The sequence below is a fragment of the Lepisosteus oculatus genome, chromosome 4 (genome assembly GCF_040954835.1).
Source record: "Lepisosteus oculatus isolate fLepOcu1 chromosome 4, fLepOcu1.hap2, whole genome shotgun sequence".
Lineage (NCBI taxonomy): Eukaryota > Metazoa > Chordata > Actinopteri > Semionotiformes > Lepisosteidae > Lepisosteus > Lepisosteus oculatus.
This window is the reverse complement of record NC_090699.1, coordinates 27,619,817-27,634,601: the sequence shown is the minus strand read 5'-3', so window position 1 is coordinate 27,634,601 and position 14,785 is coordinate 27,619,817. Positions and strand designations below refer to the sequence as shown.

At 35.8% G+C, this 14,785-nt stretch overlaps 2 protein-coding genes across 2 annotated transcripts in view; both read left to right on the top strand.

Annotated features, from left to right (window-relative positions):
* Positions 1-7,750: 7,750 nt before the first annotated feature.
* On the top strand, positions 7,751-10,910 carry hmx3b (H6 family homeobox 3b). Its single transcript, XM_006630419.3, has 2 exons — positions 7,751-8,484; positions 9,137-10,910. Exons 1-2 carry the CDS (start codon positions 8,196-8,198, stop codon positions 9,745-9,747), a joined length of 900 nt encoding a protein of 299 aa, XP_006630482.1. The 5' UTR covers positions 7,751-8,195; the 3' UTR covers positions 9,748-10,910.
* Positions 10,911-13,899: 2,989 nt separating this feature from the next.
* The window catches only part of hmx2 (H6 family homeobox 2), a 9,283-nt gene continuing 8,397 nt past the window's right edge, over positions 13,900-14,785 (top strand). The window contains exon 1 of the mRNA XM_006630418.3: positions 13,900-14,015. The gene's annotated coding sequence lies outside the window, so the exon portion shown is untranslated. The remainder of the gene's footprint in view (positions 14,016-14,785) is intronic.

The following is a 14,785-nucleotide window of genomic DNA, read 5'->3' as shown; positions in this document are numbered from 1 at the left end:
TGATTGATTCATATATTTTCTTTAATATTGCTTGATACAGTACATCTGACCTACATACAATACTGTAGTAAGTTAGTTGGAAGTAACTTTCTTGCATGTTACTCTTTATTGTTTTATACTTATCATCCTGGTGTGTGGCACGAAGACCCTAGGCTCTGTAGTTCCTGAGGCACCAATCTTCAGGTTTTGACTTCCAACATTTAGTTACATTAATTCTTTATTTAGATCTGAATTAAATTGAATTTTTGAATATCATTCAAATTGTTATCTTCCTCTTAAAATAGTTAAGGTATTCCATAACATTTTCTTAAATACAGATATCACTATTTTAGGGAATGAAAGCAATAAATAGCTGTTTAATTGAGGTAGTTTCTAATGGAAATAAATATTAATTTAAGTAGCAGAGGGCTCCTTAGTAAAGGAATAAAAGCCCAGCCCTCCTCAGGGTCAATGTGAGCCAGCCAAGTAGGACTCAGGAAACATTGTCTTTATATAACCACATATTACACCCGGCTCAATTCTCACTCTCACGCCTTTCCTTGTTTATTATTAATCTGAACTTATTTTCCTGCTGTTTTATCACAATTCCCAAAGTCAGAAGGAAACTCTAACCAGATATCAAAACAAAAATCCATCTTTAGTTTTCTGACCAATTCCAAATAAAATTTAAAGTGAGGCAGCAGCAGTCTCAGTGGCTCATATTTTTCATCATTTTGGTCATTAAATGGTGATGGATGTAAACCTATAAAGTATCTAAACTGAGCCTTTTAACAATCCATGAGCAATACTATCATTTCTTTAATAGAACCTGCTGACCGTGTCGTTCTTAGATGCCATTTGTCATTTTCCATGCGAAATAATCAATAGCATGGCTTTGAAATAAATAATATAAAAGTCAGAGTATATTACATCTTCTCGCACTGGCCAAACTACAGGCACTGGAATAGACTTATGTATATATAAAAAGAAATTCAAAGGAAAGTTAAAGTCAAATTTATCATGGCTTTTTTGTTTGCTTGCTTTTAAAAATTTGTTCTCCTTCAGATTTTCATTTTACATTTCATTTGAGAAAAAAAAGATACACACAAAGCACTGGAAAACTGTAATTTGGTTCAAATGTATTGAAATTGATGCTTCTGTCGTTTTATTTCTTCACTGCTATTATTTTGGTCTACGATCATATAAGTACTGAAACACTGGTGGGCAAAGCAACCGTAGTGACTGAAATAATGCACAAATAGAAGCCTGCCCAGGGTTGTTGCACTGCAGTTAAATTTGTTTTGCTTTGAAAAATTAAAAAAGTTTTTTAAAAAGCATTTTATCCTTTGCACAAATACAGGACGTGTTACTGCTTACTGCTGTAGCAATGTTCTTGACCTCAAATCAATGACTATGAAAGGAGTCATATCTGTACTTTTTTCAAAGGTGAATAAGGTAAACAAATCAAGTGATGTATGAAAATATTAACAACATTTATTATTATTATTTATTGATATTTTTTTTTTGCTCTTGTTGTTGCTGTTGCTGGTGGTACTGAGCCATTGAGTGTTGGTTACACTAATTTACAAAGAACAAGTGTGTCGGTAAATGAACGTACACCAAAAGTATCTCGAGTTTTAATTATCACTATGTTGTTGCATGATGTTTCTATGAAGAAGTATTATTGTTAATAATGATTTAATTCTCTGTTCTGTTGTTGTTGCTGCAGACCATTGCACGTGTAACACGAATATAGAACAAAGTGTAACATGATGTTTTAGCAAACAACAATTAATAATATTGGAAGGCTTATGCTCTGTGGCGTCCCACAACTCCTCGAGCTCAAAGATAAAACTATTCAATGTATTATGCCTTAGTGTTATTTTAAAAAAACGTACAGTATTGTGGGATTAAGCAACTCCTCGAATTATAAAAAGAAATGAAGGCTCCATATTTTAACACCAGAGGGAGCCATTTCACTTTATGTTTCTCTTACCTTTTAAGAAACAGTGTAGTGAACGATAGAGAACATGGCACTAATAAATTAATTTTTCGTGGGATCCACTTGTACAGAAAAGCATGATACATTTCAAACAAATACATAAAATACATTACACCGATTGTGACACGGGACATAATGTACTTTAACACTTCTCCCTTATAAAATGAATTGCTTCTATAGAGCTCTGTTAATTTTAAAAATCATATGGCGTTTAACATATAGAAAGGGGACCACTTCACGCACCAATGACGCGCGTAGTACTGAGGACCTCGCTTTAACATCTCATACCTAACTCCTACAGTATGACTTGTCACCAAATCGGGGGATTGTTTTGGGGGGAATTTTGCTCTGGAGGTGAGGGACACCTAATAGTACGCCAGCATCACTTACAGCACTAACTTATTTTTTCCCTTGTGCTGAAAAAGGGTTACTCCTGTCGAAAAAATGAGTTGCAAGTGGTACAACAATAAGCAACACTTCATCCATGTGAACTCTTAAAAGGAGAATTTCATGTCCCAACATAATTGGATACCTCGTCTCGTTATTGTCAGGGCTATGAACCAGCTCGGTACGTTATTCCTATACATAGTATTTTGTGGGCATTTTTCGAAGAGAACCTGTAGAGATGGACTCTTTTTGGGAATTATCGAGTTCTCACTCTATAATGTAAATGCTACAAGGTTCACTTAATCCGTCCTGGCCAAATTTCCCCCAGGCCTTTCGTGGCCTCCTAATAACTACCATCTATGAACTGGCTTCATCACTCTGTTCTCCAAAACAAAAAGTCGTACTGAAATGCAATACACTCTTTATATATGCTATATGTATATTATGCAACTTTAGTGAACAAATTGAGATATAATTTTTTGACAAAACATATTGTCAAATTGTATTTTTAACTCTGCAATGTCCATTGTTTTTCTTTTACAACAACTTAGAATATCCAATAATGTATATTCGAGATCGATTTTTGGAATGCAATCCTCTTTTTGCAACAAGCGTTCATTTTGTCTGTAGAATATTAGTTCTCTTGACACGTTTAGTTATCAAACTATCAAGTCCTGTTCCTGGATGGGCTATTAAAACATCACGTCTCTGAATGGATAAAATCAGTGAAGCATAAGGCTTGTTCAAAATAAGGCGTTTTACCTCAATTTATTCACTACAGTTTGTAATTTAGATACCAAACATCCGGAATAAATCTAAAATCTGAATTATAATCTATTACATAACACCTTTTATAGAGGTCAAAGTGAATGTTATAGTGTTGTTGTTGTTGTTGTTGTTGTTGTTGTTGTTGTTGTTGTTGTTGTTGTTGTTGTTGTTGTTGTTGTTGTCGTCATACAGGGCCTTTCAATTCTGGTCCTGGAGGGCCGGTATGTCTGCGGATTTTCATCACTCTATTCATCATATTCATCAGACCAATTCAACATATTTCCTCAAACTTCACTCTTCACTCTTCAGGTGTTTCTGCTTTAAAGACCATGAAGATCTGTAGACACCGTCCAGGCCGTCCAGGACCAGGAGTAGACACCTCGGAGACTGTTCAAACTGTTTAAAAAGTTTTTACTTACTAATAAGCTGTGAATGAAAACACTCAGAACGAAAGATAGGCTGTATTTAACACACCCATTACGTTTTTTCAGAAAGAGTACAACCTAGACCTTAGACATTTAGAGAACTTCTCTTGGAATCTCTGTCATCGTGCTTCAGCTGGACCTGAGTCTTTAACGGAACTATTTTACGTTAGACAATAAAAAGCGTGATGTTTGCAATTAAGTATTGTTGTTCACGAGAGTACCTCTGGCTGTTTGGTTTGGAACCACTGCGCTTTACCATTGTTATCGTAAAATAACTCAGGACGAAAGTACAATATGGAAACACAGATGTGATCGGCGACTTATCGTTTTATCACAAATATATACAGCTTTGAAGCAGCGTGCGTTGTTAATTGATCTATCTGAAACTGTTTAAATGAAACCAGAAACACTGTAACTGTTTTCCTTGTGGTCATTGGCGTGATGTTAAACCCCTACATTGAGAATATCGGACACCACAGAGCTCTTCGATTTGATGATTAAACAATATATAATGAGAGCTCATTGATTCAGCAAAATGAAAATTAATGCTGTTGTGCTGAGGTCAATACCAAGATGAACATGTACAAGCAATTTTTTTTATTTAGAAAAAAAAAATCAAGAGATTTTTCATGTTGAATTTTGACATTGTAGTATGTTCCGCCAACAGAGGAATAGTGAGAAAGATCCATCGTGACTTATTTCAGCTTTCTGATAATAGAAGAGGTTGTGTCCTTAATTACGGGCTGAATACTCAAATATTAATTTATGTGGAATAGCAGATACAAGTCGACCAGGGGTTCTCGAGTGAAACAGCACTTTGTCTTATCATTATACATTTAATATTTCTTGCTTTGTAAGAATGTGTAATTATGTGTAATTAGGTGATAATCTTCTGTATTATTTTGAGTAGTAATACACCTATCTCGAGTTAAAATCACCAGCGCAACATTTTTATGCTGAAATTATATTTTAAAATTATAGGTTCATTAACTTCAGTCACATCTGTGTCATTAAAACTACATAGATAAAAACATCGCTGCAGTAATTAGAAAAAAACAAGGAGCGAGAAACTTGATTCGGTTGTTTTTTTGTATTGTACTAAAAATGACAATTAAAAGTATTAAGCGGCTATAAGGAAACAATTTGCCTAAAATAATATGATTTGCATTTCACGTAAATTTCATACACAATTTCTATCTTGTCTTTTTATTGCCGTTTTATCATTTGTCATTTTTTAAATTAGAAAGCAAGCGCCATTCATTGAAATATTTTTTCCGAGTGGTCTGTTTTTTCCAGGAGAAAAATGTTCGCACTGGAATGCACTGTCAATCAGGATTAAAGACACCATGTGCGATTAAAACAGTTTTCAATTAAATGTTGTTAGGGATTAAATTTTAATACCTTTAATACTTTTAACAGCCTCATCATTTACTTCTAAAAATATAACTAGTTATCTACTTTATGGTTGAAAGAATGTAATACCACTTAATACCGATAGGGGGCATGTTGTGCTAGCATTATCCGATTCACTGATTTTAAAGCTTTTCCAGTCTCACATTTTATTGTATTTAACATGATTACTGCAGATGAAATACAATAGAAATGGATTGTAGCAATGATCAAAGCTTATGCAAAGTGTCCTGATAGTATTAAATAGTCATAGGAGTTTCTTGTGCTTTTGAGTGACCACTCTGTGTTTTGACTTCGTCAAACGCGAAATGTGATATAGATGAAAATGTATTCTTGTTGGGGTTCTAGGTATGCGTACCTCGGGGTTCATTTTAATCCCAAAGAAATGCAGATGTCATAACATTTCGTTACGTTTAGAAAAGCATATTGTAACAAAAGACACATAAGGAGCCGTGGGTCTAGATTTGTAATAACTTCAGTGTAGATTGTACAGTTAGCAGAAAAGCTAATTCTGCGTATCCTTTTTAAAAAATGGAAGACATTTTATGTCAGGTTTATTCTAAACTGTTGTAGGCTATTTTTTTCTTTCAGTTACAAATCCGGTTAAACAATGAATCATTATTTTAGTCATAGGTCTATGGGGAATATTTTGGAAATATAAAAAATCGAATGATTTCTCTAAAATGTTCTTAAGAGTTATCTTTTATTATTACCAGTGTATCAACCGTAGGATGTAAGGGACTCACATAGGATGTGAGCCTCCTCCGAATTCATTTTATTATTATTTTTCAGTGATTCACACTTTAACGTAATCACAATCACAGAACAAATGAGACTTGCTTACTTGGTTACTGGCAAATTTTGTGGGTTCGTAAAGTAACGAACATTTTTTCCTGAATCACAACAAAGGTGCTGTGCTAAGCAAGTCTAACGTTTATTTCCTTCAGTGATCCTGTTACAAGCATCATAAAAAAGTCGAAATCACTACTTAGCCCTGGTCAATAAACACTAACGGTAACAGCATATCATAACAATATTGCTTTTATTACAGACAGTATGGTTTAGTTTTCTTTTTTTAAATGTGCTACCCTTTTGTAGCAAACCTACGTTACATGATACATAAATATCGTCTTGCAATTACTGTCAATGGAATTAAACTAACACAAATTTTGCAAGTTACATATTAATTATCTATTACAGATTAATTTACAACACCAAACCCAATTTTGTAGCTCTTAAAATTATCATTAGAATAGCAGACCCTGAAAGTGAAGCATCTGCGCCCATCGCCTATCATTTTATTCTGTGGACGTAATTGCCTATCTATGACTCACTTGCAACCGGTGATTCAAACATTTTCAATAAAGATAACAGCCTTTCTCAATTCGTATACCTCGTTGTATTCATAATGCATATCAGGTGAACCGTCAGCCTAACAATGCGACAGTAGCTTCATCCTATGCCCTCCCAAATACACACACCACTGCCGATAAATAAATGAGGAAATACATAGTACTATTGTTAAAATATTATTTGATTGAATAAATAGTAAAAAGGAAAATATGAAGGAGACAATTTCGACATCAAAGTTCATTTGACAGTTAAGAGACAAGACAAACACGTAGCTGCAACTACAGGATAAATATTTTTGAAATACAGACACTGTTTTGGCAGTCGCAGAACATGGTTTATTTCTCCTGCCAAGTCTTGAAGACTTGATTTATTACACAGAAAGCATATTGTTTTATTTCTAGTCAGTTCATGCTTCTCTCTCGATTTTTTATTTTTATTTTACCCAATATGTAATTATTTCCATTTGCAGAAGGGGATGGATTTTTCATTGTACAATAATTCCCATAGATCTGCACGTGGCAAAACACCTAGAACTTTCAACACACGAGTGTTCTTTATGGAAAATAACTTTTTTATTAACTAATACTGCAGATTCTTTTTAAAAAGAAGGAAATGGAAGCTATGCCTAACACATTCTTAATGGGCCCTTTACAATTTTCACAAGCAACCTTTTAGCTGTCATAAATATGTTACACATCTGCGTGTAATACCACAAATAAGCAACCGGCGTGTTTACTGATTGAATTTAAACAAAAATAAAAAATAAATGCATTAATTTCTAGGTTTTATCATTTGAGTGCTTTGCGTTTAATTGGTAACAAGTTTGAAGAAAAATGTAAAATAAGAGTTTCTCCGGCAATCTGAAATCCTGCTTAGGAGATTCTTTTTCCCGATTGCAATAAATTACACTTTATATGCGCTGTGTGTCATCATTTTGTTCCTGCATATGTTATCCGTACAGCTATCACGTCAGGATATGACTCCCTTTACATTGTGTTATTGGCTATGCTTAAAAGAAAATGGCAAAAAATGGTTTTAAAGCTATGCGCGTTTCTTTGCTCGCTGTTTTTGTTAAATAAAATCCGCCAGTCTGCTGGGACAGTGTTATTTGTTTTCCTCTCACATATTTCATGAAAAGTAATGAAAGGCTCTTGCTACGTTTCTAAAATGACTCCTAGTGCGAAAGAAGCGACTTGGGCTACAGGACTTATTGCGAAGGGAAATAAGACTAATACTTAAATCGTTAACCAAATCCAGTCCGAAGTAAGATGAAAATGAAGCAGCAATTTGCACCAATAGTCAGATGTGAGTCATTTGCCTACTGCACTTCTAGTGGCGCTTAAACAGAGCCCATATCCCTTTGTACTAATAGCCCTGTCCTCATTTGCTGCCTAATTGGACTATATAAGACCAATAACATGCGAGAGTTTACAGCCTACAGCCAAAGCGCAAAGTCTAGCTAGGGAGGGTGGACTTCATTGCAAGCCCATTCTCTGTTTCCCATCTCTTCCCTAATCCCATTTGCCATTGTACGTGCGCAATCGCCGTATACTCTCCGCATTTAACTTGGATGACATTTTTATTTCATCATTAGCATCTGGCGCCAGGCTGACGCAGTGAACACTGTCCTGCTTTTCTCGAGGATCTTCACCGAAGCTGGATGCAAGATTAATATTACTTTTTTGTTTTATTGTGTTTAATATTCCTTTTATCATAATCATCCTTAGAACACATAAAGTTTTTTTCTTTACGCTTTGACATTATATAGGCTCAAAGAGAGAACGAAAAACGATCTTCTCTCTGTGTGTCTCTCGCCTTTCTTTACGCGTATTTATGGTCTGAGACACTCGGACCACGAACTCCAAGCAGCGATGCCTGAGACAGCGCAAGAGAACTGCACTCCGGCCAAAGAGTCGCCCTTTTCCATAAAGAACTTGCTAAACTGTGATAACAAACCTTCCAAACCTAAGACTCTTCTCACCCAGACGAAAGCGGCCCTGGAAGGTGGGTTTTCTCTTTCCCAGGTCGGGGACATCAGTTTCCCCAGATTTGAAATACCGACCCAAAGGTTTGCTCTGCCTGCGCACTATTTGGAGCGAGCTCCGGCTTGGTGGTATCCCTACACCCTCAGCTCTTCTGGTCACCTGCACAGAACAGACGGTGAGTTCTCCTCAAGATTTATTTTTCCTGTCGCTTAACCTTCCAACTGTACAACAACGTAACGTTATTTTGTTTCATGATGTCCTCAGCGTGATGCGACCTGTAATATAGCTGAATGCTGGAGGACGATGTTTTTAAAATAATAATAATAGGTTCGTATGTGTTTGTGGGCTGACCGTTTCATAGAGTAATTGTAAAACCTTACACCTTGTCGCAGCGAGTGTATACAATTCCGGGATCAAGACAAAAAACTTGATAAAACTGGGAAGAAGAGAGATAAACGTTGTCCGTGTGTAGTAGGCTGGTAGTCGCAGCGTTTGTCATTTCTTTTGAACAGTATCAGTTCTTAATAAATTCGGAACATCTGCATTGATCCTAAAAAGTTCTGTGTTCAAAATAATAAAAGTCCAATACTAATATTAGAAGTACAAAGTTTTCTAGTTTAGATCTATTCCATATCCACCGTCTGCGAAAGGACGATGTTTTACTACGTACAGTCTTTAACTTGACTGTCTCCCGCTGTTGGGATATTTAACGCTCATTACGATGTTTCTGCGAAAATCTTTTTCACCCTTGCGGTGGGTGCGCTCAGAGAGATGTTTAGGTTATTCAGTGACTGGTGGTGACAGGGGGTGTTTTGTTTTCATTTTAGTTGCCGAAAAGGCCAATGTGAGAGACTCCTCTCCGGCTTCCGGCACGGATCGGGATTCACCTGATCTCGTCCTTAAATCTGACCCCGATGCTAAAGAAGATGAGGCCAGCAAAAGCGCGGAAGAAATAATACTGGAGGAGAGCGATTCGGAAGAACCAAAGAAGGAGGACACCTTGGATGACTGGAAGAAAAGAGAAGACAGTCCGGACAAGAAACCATGTCGGAAAAAGAAAACGCGCACCGTGTTTTCCAGAAGCCAAGTGTTTCAGCTGGAGTCCACCTTTGATATGAAACGTTACTTGAGCAGTTCGGAAAGGGCCGGCTTGGCGGCTTCCCTGCATCTCACAGAGACTCAGGTTAAGATCTGGTTCCAGAACAGAAGAAATAAGTGGAAACGTCAGCTGGCGGCAGAGCTGGAAGCTGCCAACTTGAGCCACGCTGCCGCACAGCGGATAGTCAGGGTGCCCATTCTGTACCACGAGAACTCTGCCTCCGAGACTGGGAGCCCAGCGGGCAATGTGCCAGCAAGCCAACCTCTCCTCACTTTCCCCCACCCCGTGTACTACTCACACCCCATAGTCACATCAGTGCCCCTGCTTCGACCGGTTTGAGAAGCCCTCTTGTGTGCGTGTTTTTTTTTTAATTACACATGTTGTGTCATCTTAATAATTAATATTATAACTATGATTATAATTATTATTTTTGTAAGAAAAACGAAAAAAAAACAAGGCTTATAGTTTTTTTTTTAAAGGGGAGCAGCTATATGCATTCATAGTAATGTTTTGTATCGAATTATTTGTGCAATCCACAGTAGACGCCATTTATTACAATTAGACTGGAATTTCGCATATCGTTTGGTGTATGTCCTATAAAAACGTGTAGCGAGCGTGCACTATATTACGGTTCATCGAAGCTAAGGGATGGAGAAAGAAGGAAATTTGCCAAAAACATTTGTTTCAGCAGTTTCTTGTGTCATAGTGTTTTATCCTTTAAAACAATGATCTCTTAATAAGTACCCACCTGTAATCGCTCTTGTGTTTTGATCTTCTACAGTTTTTATTTTGATCTACCAAACAAAAGGCAGAATTATAAAGTTTTGACACAAAGGGAAAAAATACTTTTATCCTACAGGACTTTTTTATTTTTATTTTTGTAAGCTAGTCTGTATAAACGTTCAAATAAAACACGTAAGTTATTAGACTTCGTAAATTACTGTAGGCTACTTGCAGCGTGCTATGATATTTGTTTTTTTCTTTATTTAAAAACGTGGTGACGCGTTTGTTTTGGTAAAAATTGAATTGTGTCACTTTTGTTATTATTACTAATGTTATTTTATACAATTTGTGCAATATTGTACATTTTAAAGCACTGCACGGTAGCGAATGGAGCGTCTCTGTAAAATATGTTGTTCGTGGTTAAATTGGAATACTGAAACAAAACAAATTACAGCACTGACAGATTTTCTGTTTCAGGATACCTTCAGCAAACGTTTAAGCGCTTTAACCGAAGGACAATCAATTTTTTTTATAATTTATATAAACAATGTTCTGATTTATTGTAAACCATCCCCTCTGCTTCATTGACTTTGGGAATTTACTTGAAAAGGATAATGAGCTAAACTGAAATTTTACAGTTTGAGCTTTTTTAACAGTTGATATGTTGTAAATAGATATAAATATATATAAATTGAAAAGAACCAAGTGTTAACGTCCCTTTGTATAGGAAGAGAACAGACGGTTTTTGATATTGTATTGCTGAATTATGTTGTGAAATAAACTGAATCATTCCTTAATATCGCGTGTGGATCTTTCAGATACAGACGTGTCGGAAGAAAAAAATTAACGTGGTCACGACACACACATAAAAAATTAGAAACCATTAAATTATTGTATGTACTTCCCTGATTTTATCATCATTTAATAACCGAATTTCCAATTTCCAAATTAATCAAACCTAGAACGGAAACATCGAAAAGATAGTACTCAAAAGAAAAATCTATTTCGGTTAATTTTAAAATTAGGTCCGCAAATCTCCACCTTATGATCTCTTTTTTAACTCTTCACGGTCAAACCGCCCTGGTGGCCCTTGATGAAAGAAGAAGAAGAAGAAGAAGAAGAAGATGATAGCAACCTTGAAATTCTTAAAAATCATATGAACAATTTTAGTAAATTTATACATCCACAACTTGTTTTCATTAGACCACTTTCGAATTGAGTTGGCAAATTTATATTTTCTTTCTAACCACCTTTCTACTAAATTATTTTGAATTGTTTATTCGTTACTAGTTGATATCCCAATAAATCTTAATAAATAAGTCATGCAGTAGTTTCGTTCTCTTCTAGCGTTCAGAATTTCCATAGCGAACAGAATAAGTTCAATGTAAGCAATTTATAGAATGGAGGCTTAGTAACATTTCTTATTATCCAAACAGATACGACTTGCCCTAACAATACCCACTTGTTTGGTTTCTATATATTTTGACGAAATACAAATGGGATTAAAGATTTTTTTTAAATCTTTGACACATAATTTGTGAATTTGTGTCTCATAATAGCTACCAATTAACTCTTCGGTAGTTCATTATTTAATATATGAAAAGTAATTGCTTCGAACATTGTTTACGATTAAAAAAAAAGTTCAGGTACAGTCACGATGTGCGGTTAGCGGTGATGGAGCTGGTCCTTTTCAAAGGGACCGTGGGACTTCGGATTGCGCAATTCGGACCGCACAAAAACACCAGGCTACAACAGTGCTACAACAGTGCGCTGCCAATTCGTGAAATGTTTTGTAAATAGTTATTGGAATTGTTTATTTTATAAGTAGAACAAACTGGATTCTTACAAAAAACGGTCATCTATCCATCTTGGATTTACCACTGTTTGTTTTGGGTATACTAAGGCGATACACGGTCCATTTTACTCATTGGAACAGACGGGTGTTGACCAGTTAATTCTTGCATATTCTGAATTTTGCTGTGTTTGTTTGAAAGGCAATGTGTTTTTGCACTTAAGTGTAGCAGTCTTTACAAAATAACCTGGACTTCTGACTTATGCAGGTTTTAACGTATTATAAGCACAGCTGGCACATTATTTGCGTGACGAATTCAGCGGAAAATTACTTTTTTGTTCGTGGGAATGATACAATTCCCACGGACTAGAACACATAAAGCTATAGATAAAATTCACCTGTTGAAAAGGTTGTTTACTAGCTACGTTAAATCCAAGAAACCAGGATCCCAATTTATATGTAAATTAGATAGTCTTACAGTTTTTGGATTTTTTTTTTGTTTAACTCGGATAAGCCTTTCCAAAACCTACAGATGAGGAGAAATATTACAAATTGAACTTCTTCTCAGAGTAGCTTGCCCTGAGCCCACAGTCTTCTTCCTGCGTTTCAGTCTACTAGCAGTAACGGATGGGTCCACTTGCCCTGCGATTGTATAAACAGGAATTAGGATTATAATGAACCTGCTATAATTTTGCAGAACAATGTTTTAACCAACAAGGGCTCAGTCAATTAAAGGGCTTAATCAATATGGTCATGGAAAACTTACATAGGCGGTGCAGTAGCTGTGTGCAACGGGAAAGACGGGGGGGGGGTTGAGGTGTATAATAATGCAGAAGAGGACAGTTGTTTTACTTTTGATGTTTCCCTCTCATTCATTTTGATCTAAATTTAATTTGCAATAGTTTCGCTGTTTATCCATTCGTTTCATTGGGAGTGAGTATGATGACAGCTGTTCTGACCGTGTGTGAATGAAACGTGTTAAGATAATCAAAACAGACAACCCGAGGTGAAATGTTTGAATGTGTTGCAGAATTTCCTTTACTTGATTGACGGTATTTCTGGAGTTTGACGTCTGTGTCGGGGCTCCAGATGTTAAGCTCTGTGACTCAATAGTCACTCTTCACATCTGACCTACTGAGAGAAGACAATTAGACTATAAAAATGAATTATGGTTTTGGAAGATAATTGTGATGACACTTTTTGTTGTATTGGATTATTTTACACAACACGCAAAATGCTTTTTATACTCCGTAAAATCTGCTGTCAAGTTCTGAATACTGTACTTACACGCTCTTAAAATCTCAAGTGTTTTTTTCAAATGTATATGTTCTTAAAGATTAAATCTTAATTGTAACTATGTGCCAAAACTGTTAATACGTACACATGGAATGTGAGGTACTGTAGCATCAAATGTTTTATAGACAATAATACGTTATGACCTATTTTAGTGTATATTATTATTATTATTATTATTATTATTATTATTATTATTATTATTATTATTATTATTATTATTATTATTAATGCTTCTACTTTCTTTGTTTTCCTGTTAAAGTTAGCTATGAATTTAGGCAATGGAAAGGATATTATGCGTCATACTCGAAGGTTTCCCTTTGGAACGAGAAATGTTCTGAAGGAATCGTTTTGTTTCCAGAGAGTAAAAAAGACATGCAACAAAGATCGGTCCCTCCAAAAATAAATTAAGATGCTGTGCAAGCATTCATCTGAATGAATCAAAACTTATGTTTACAGTATTTGGGAGACCTAGTGAGAAGGTTTGTTTGCAATTAAAAAAAGAAAAAGTTACCAATCTTTGTTGTCCGCCGTGTTCAACGTGACCACACAGGTATCGCTTTGAAGTGTTTGTATTTCAAACACACATGTATTTCTTTTATTTGGTGCTAAAATAGAGGCCCCGTTGTATATCAAACAGACACTAAACACTGGGGAAGAGATAAAAAATCGCGGTGTTCAGAATCACCTCAGTTAGAGGCTTGGCTGCCTGTGTCCGCTGTCTTCTCCATCTACAACCCTGCGGTTAATTTTCTGCAGCTTCTTTTCCAGCCGGAGGAGCGGAGCGGCGACCCAAGAGGTTAGTTATAGTATTCCGTTGGGCAGTGCTGTGATTTGTTTTCGCTAAAACGTGCAAAGGTGCAAAATCTATGATTATATCAATGAAATGAGGGATTGGTATTATTATTACTGTTGTTGTTGTTGTTGTTGTTGTTATTATTATTATTACTGAAAGTTAACTAATCTTATCTAAAATAAGGCCTAAAAAGAAGACAATCGAAACATTAACGTGCTGAAGCGCTAATCTGCGCCCTGCCACACAGAGGACACATCCAAATATTGCCGTGATAATCACTTACTGTATTGACTTATTATAGCATGCAAACTCAACAAGGGCCCATTAAAGAGCATTAATAGATTGGTGTAGCATTATGCTTCAGCCCGTATTGATCGGAAAACGTCTGTAAAATATTGTTTCAAATAAGGGCCATTGTTCACCAACACTTTCTATAGCGTTGATGACCTTGATTTGTTCGCATAAAATTGAAAAAAAAATTATCACTCGATAATTCCTCCCTGTGTGACAACTTTATGCAAAAAAGATGGAAAGAAAAAGGACGAAGCACATTCACATAAATGAAGCAGTGAACGTGACCGGGGGTGCTTTGTATATTAAATTAAAATGGAAAGAAGAGCACCTGATTTTAAACAGATCATATCATAAATTATAATCCCATATATATATAGTTCAAGTAGTCAACGTAAAACCATTTAATTTTAACTCTCGGGCTGTCACACATGCAATGTTGAAAAATTAATGCAAAACCTTATATTTCAATCAACAGTATG

What these genes read in the sequence shown, in the direction of transcription:
- hmx3b (XM_006630419.3), top strand. Translation starts at nt 8,196, where the DNA reads ATGCCTGAGACAGCGCAAGAGAACTGCACTCCGGCCAAAGAGTCGCCC. An exon ending in TCACCTGCACAGAACAGACG is followed by an intron (nt 8,485 to 9,136) that starts GTGAGTTCTCCT and finishes TTTTCATTTTAG; the next exon opens with TTGCCGAAAAGGCCAATGTG.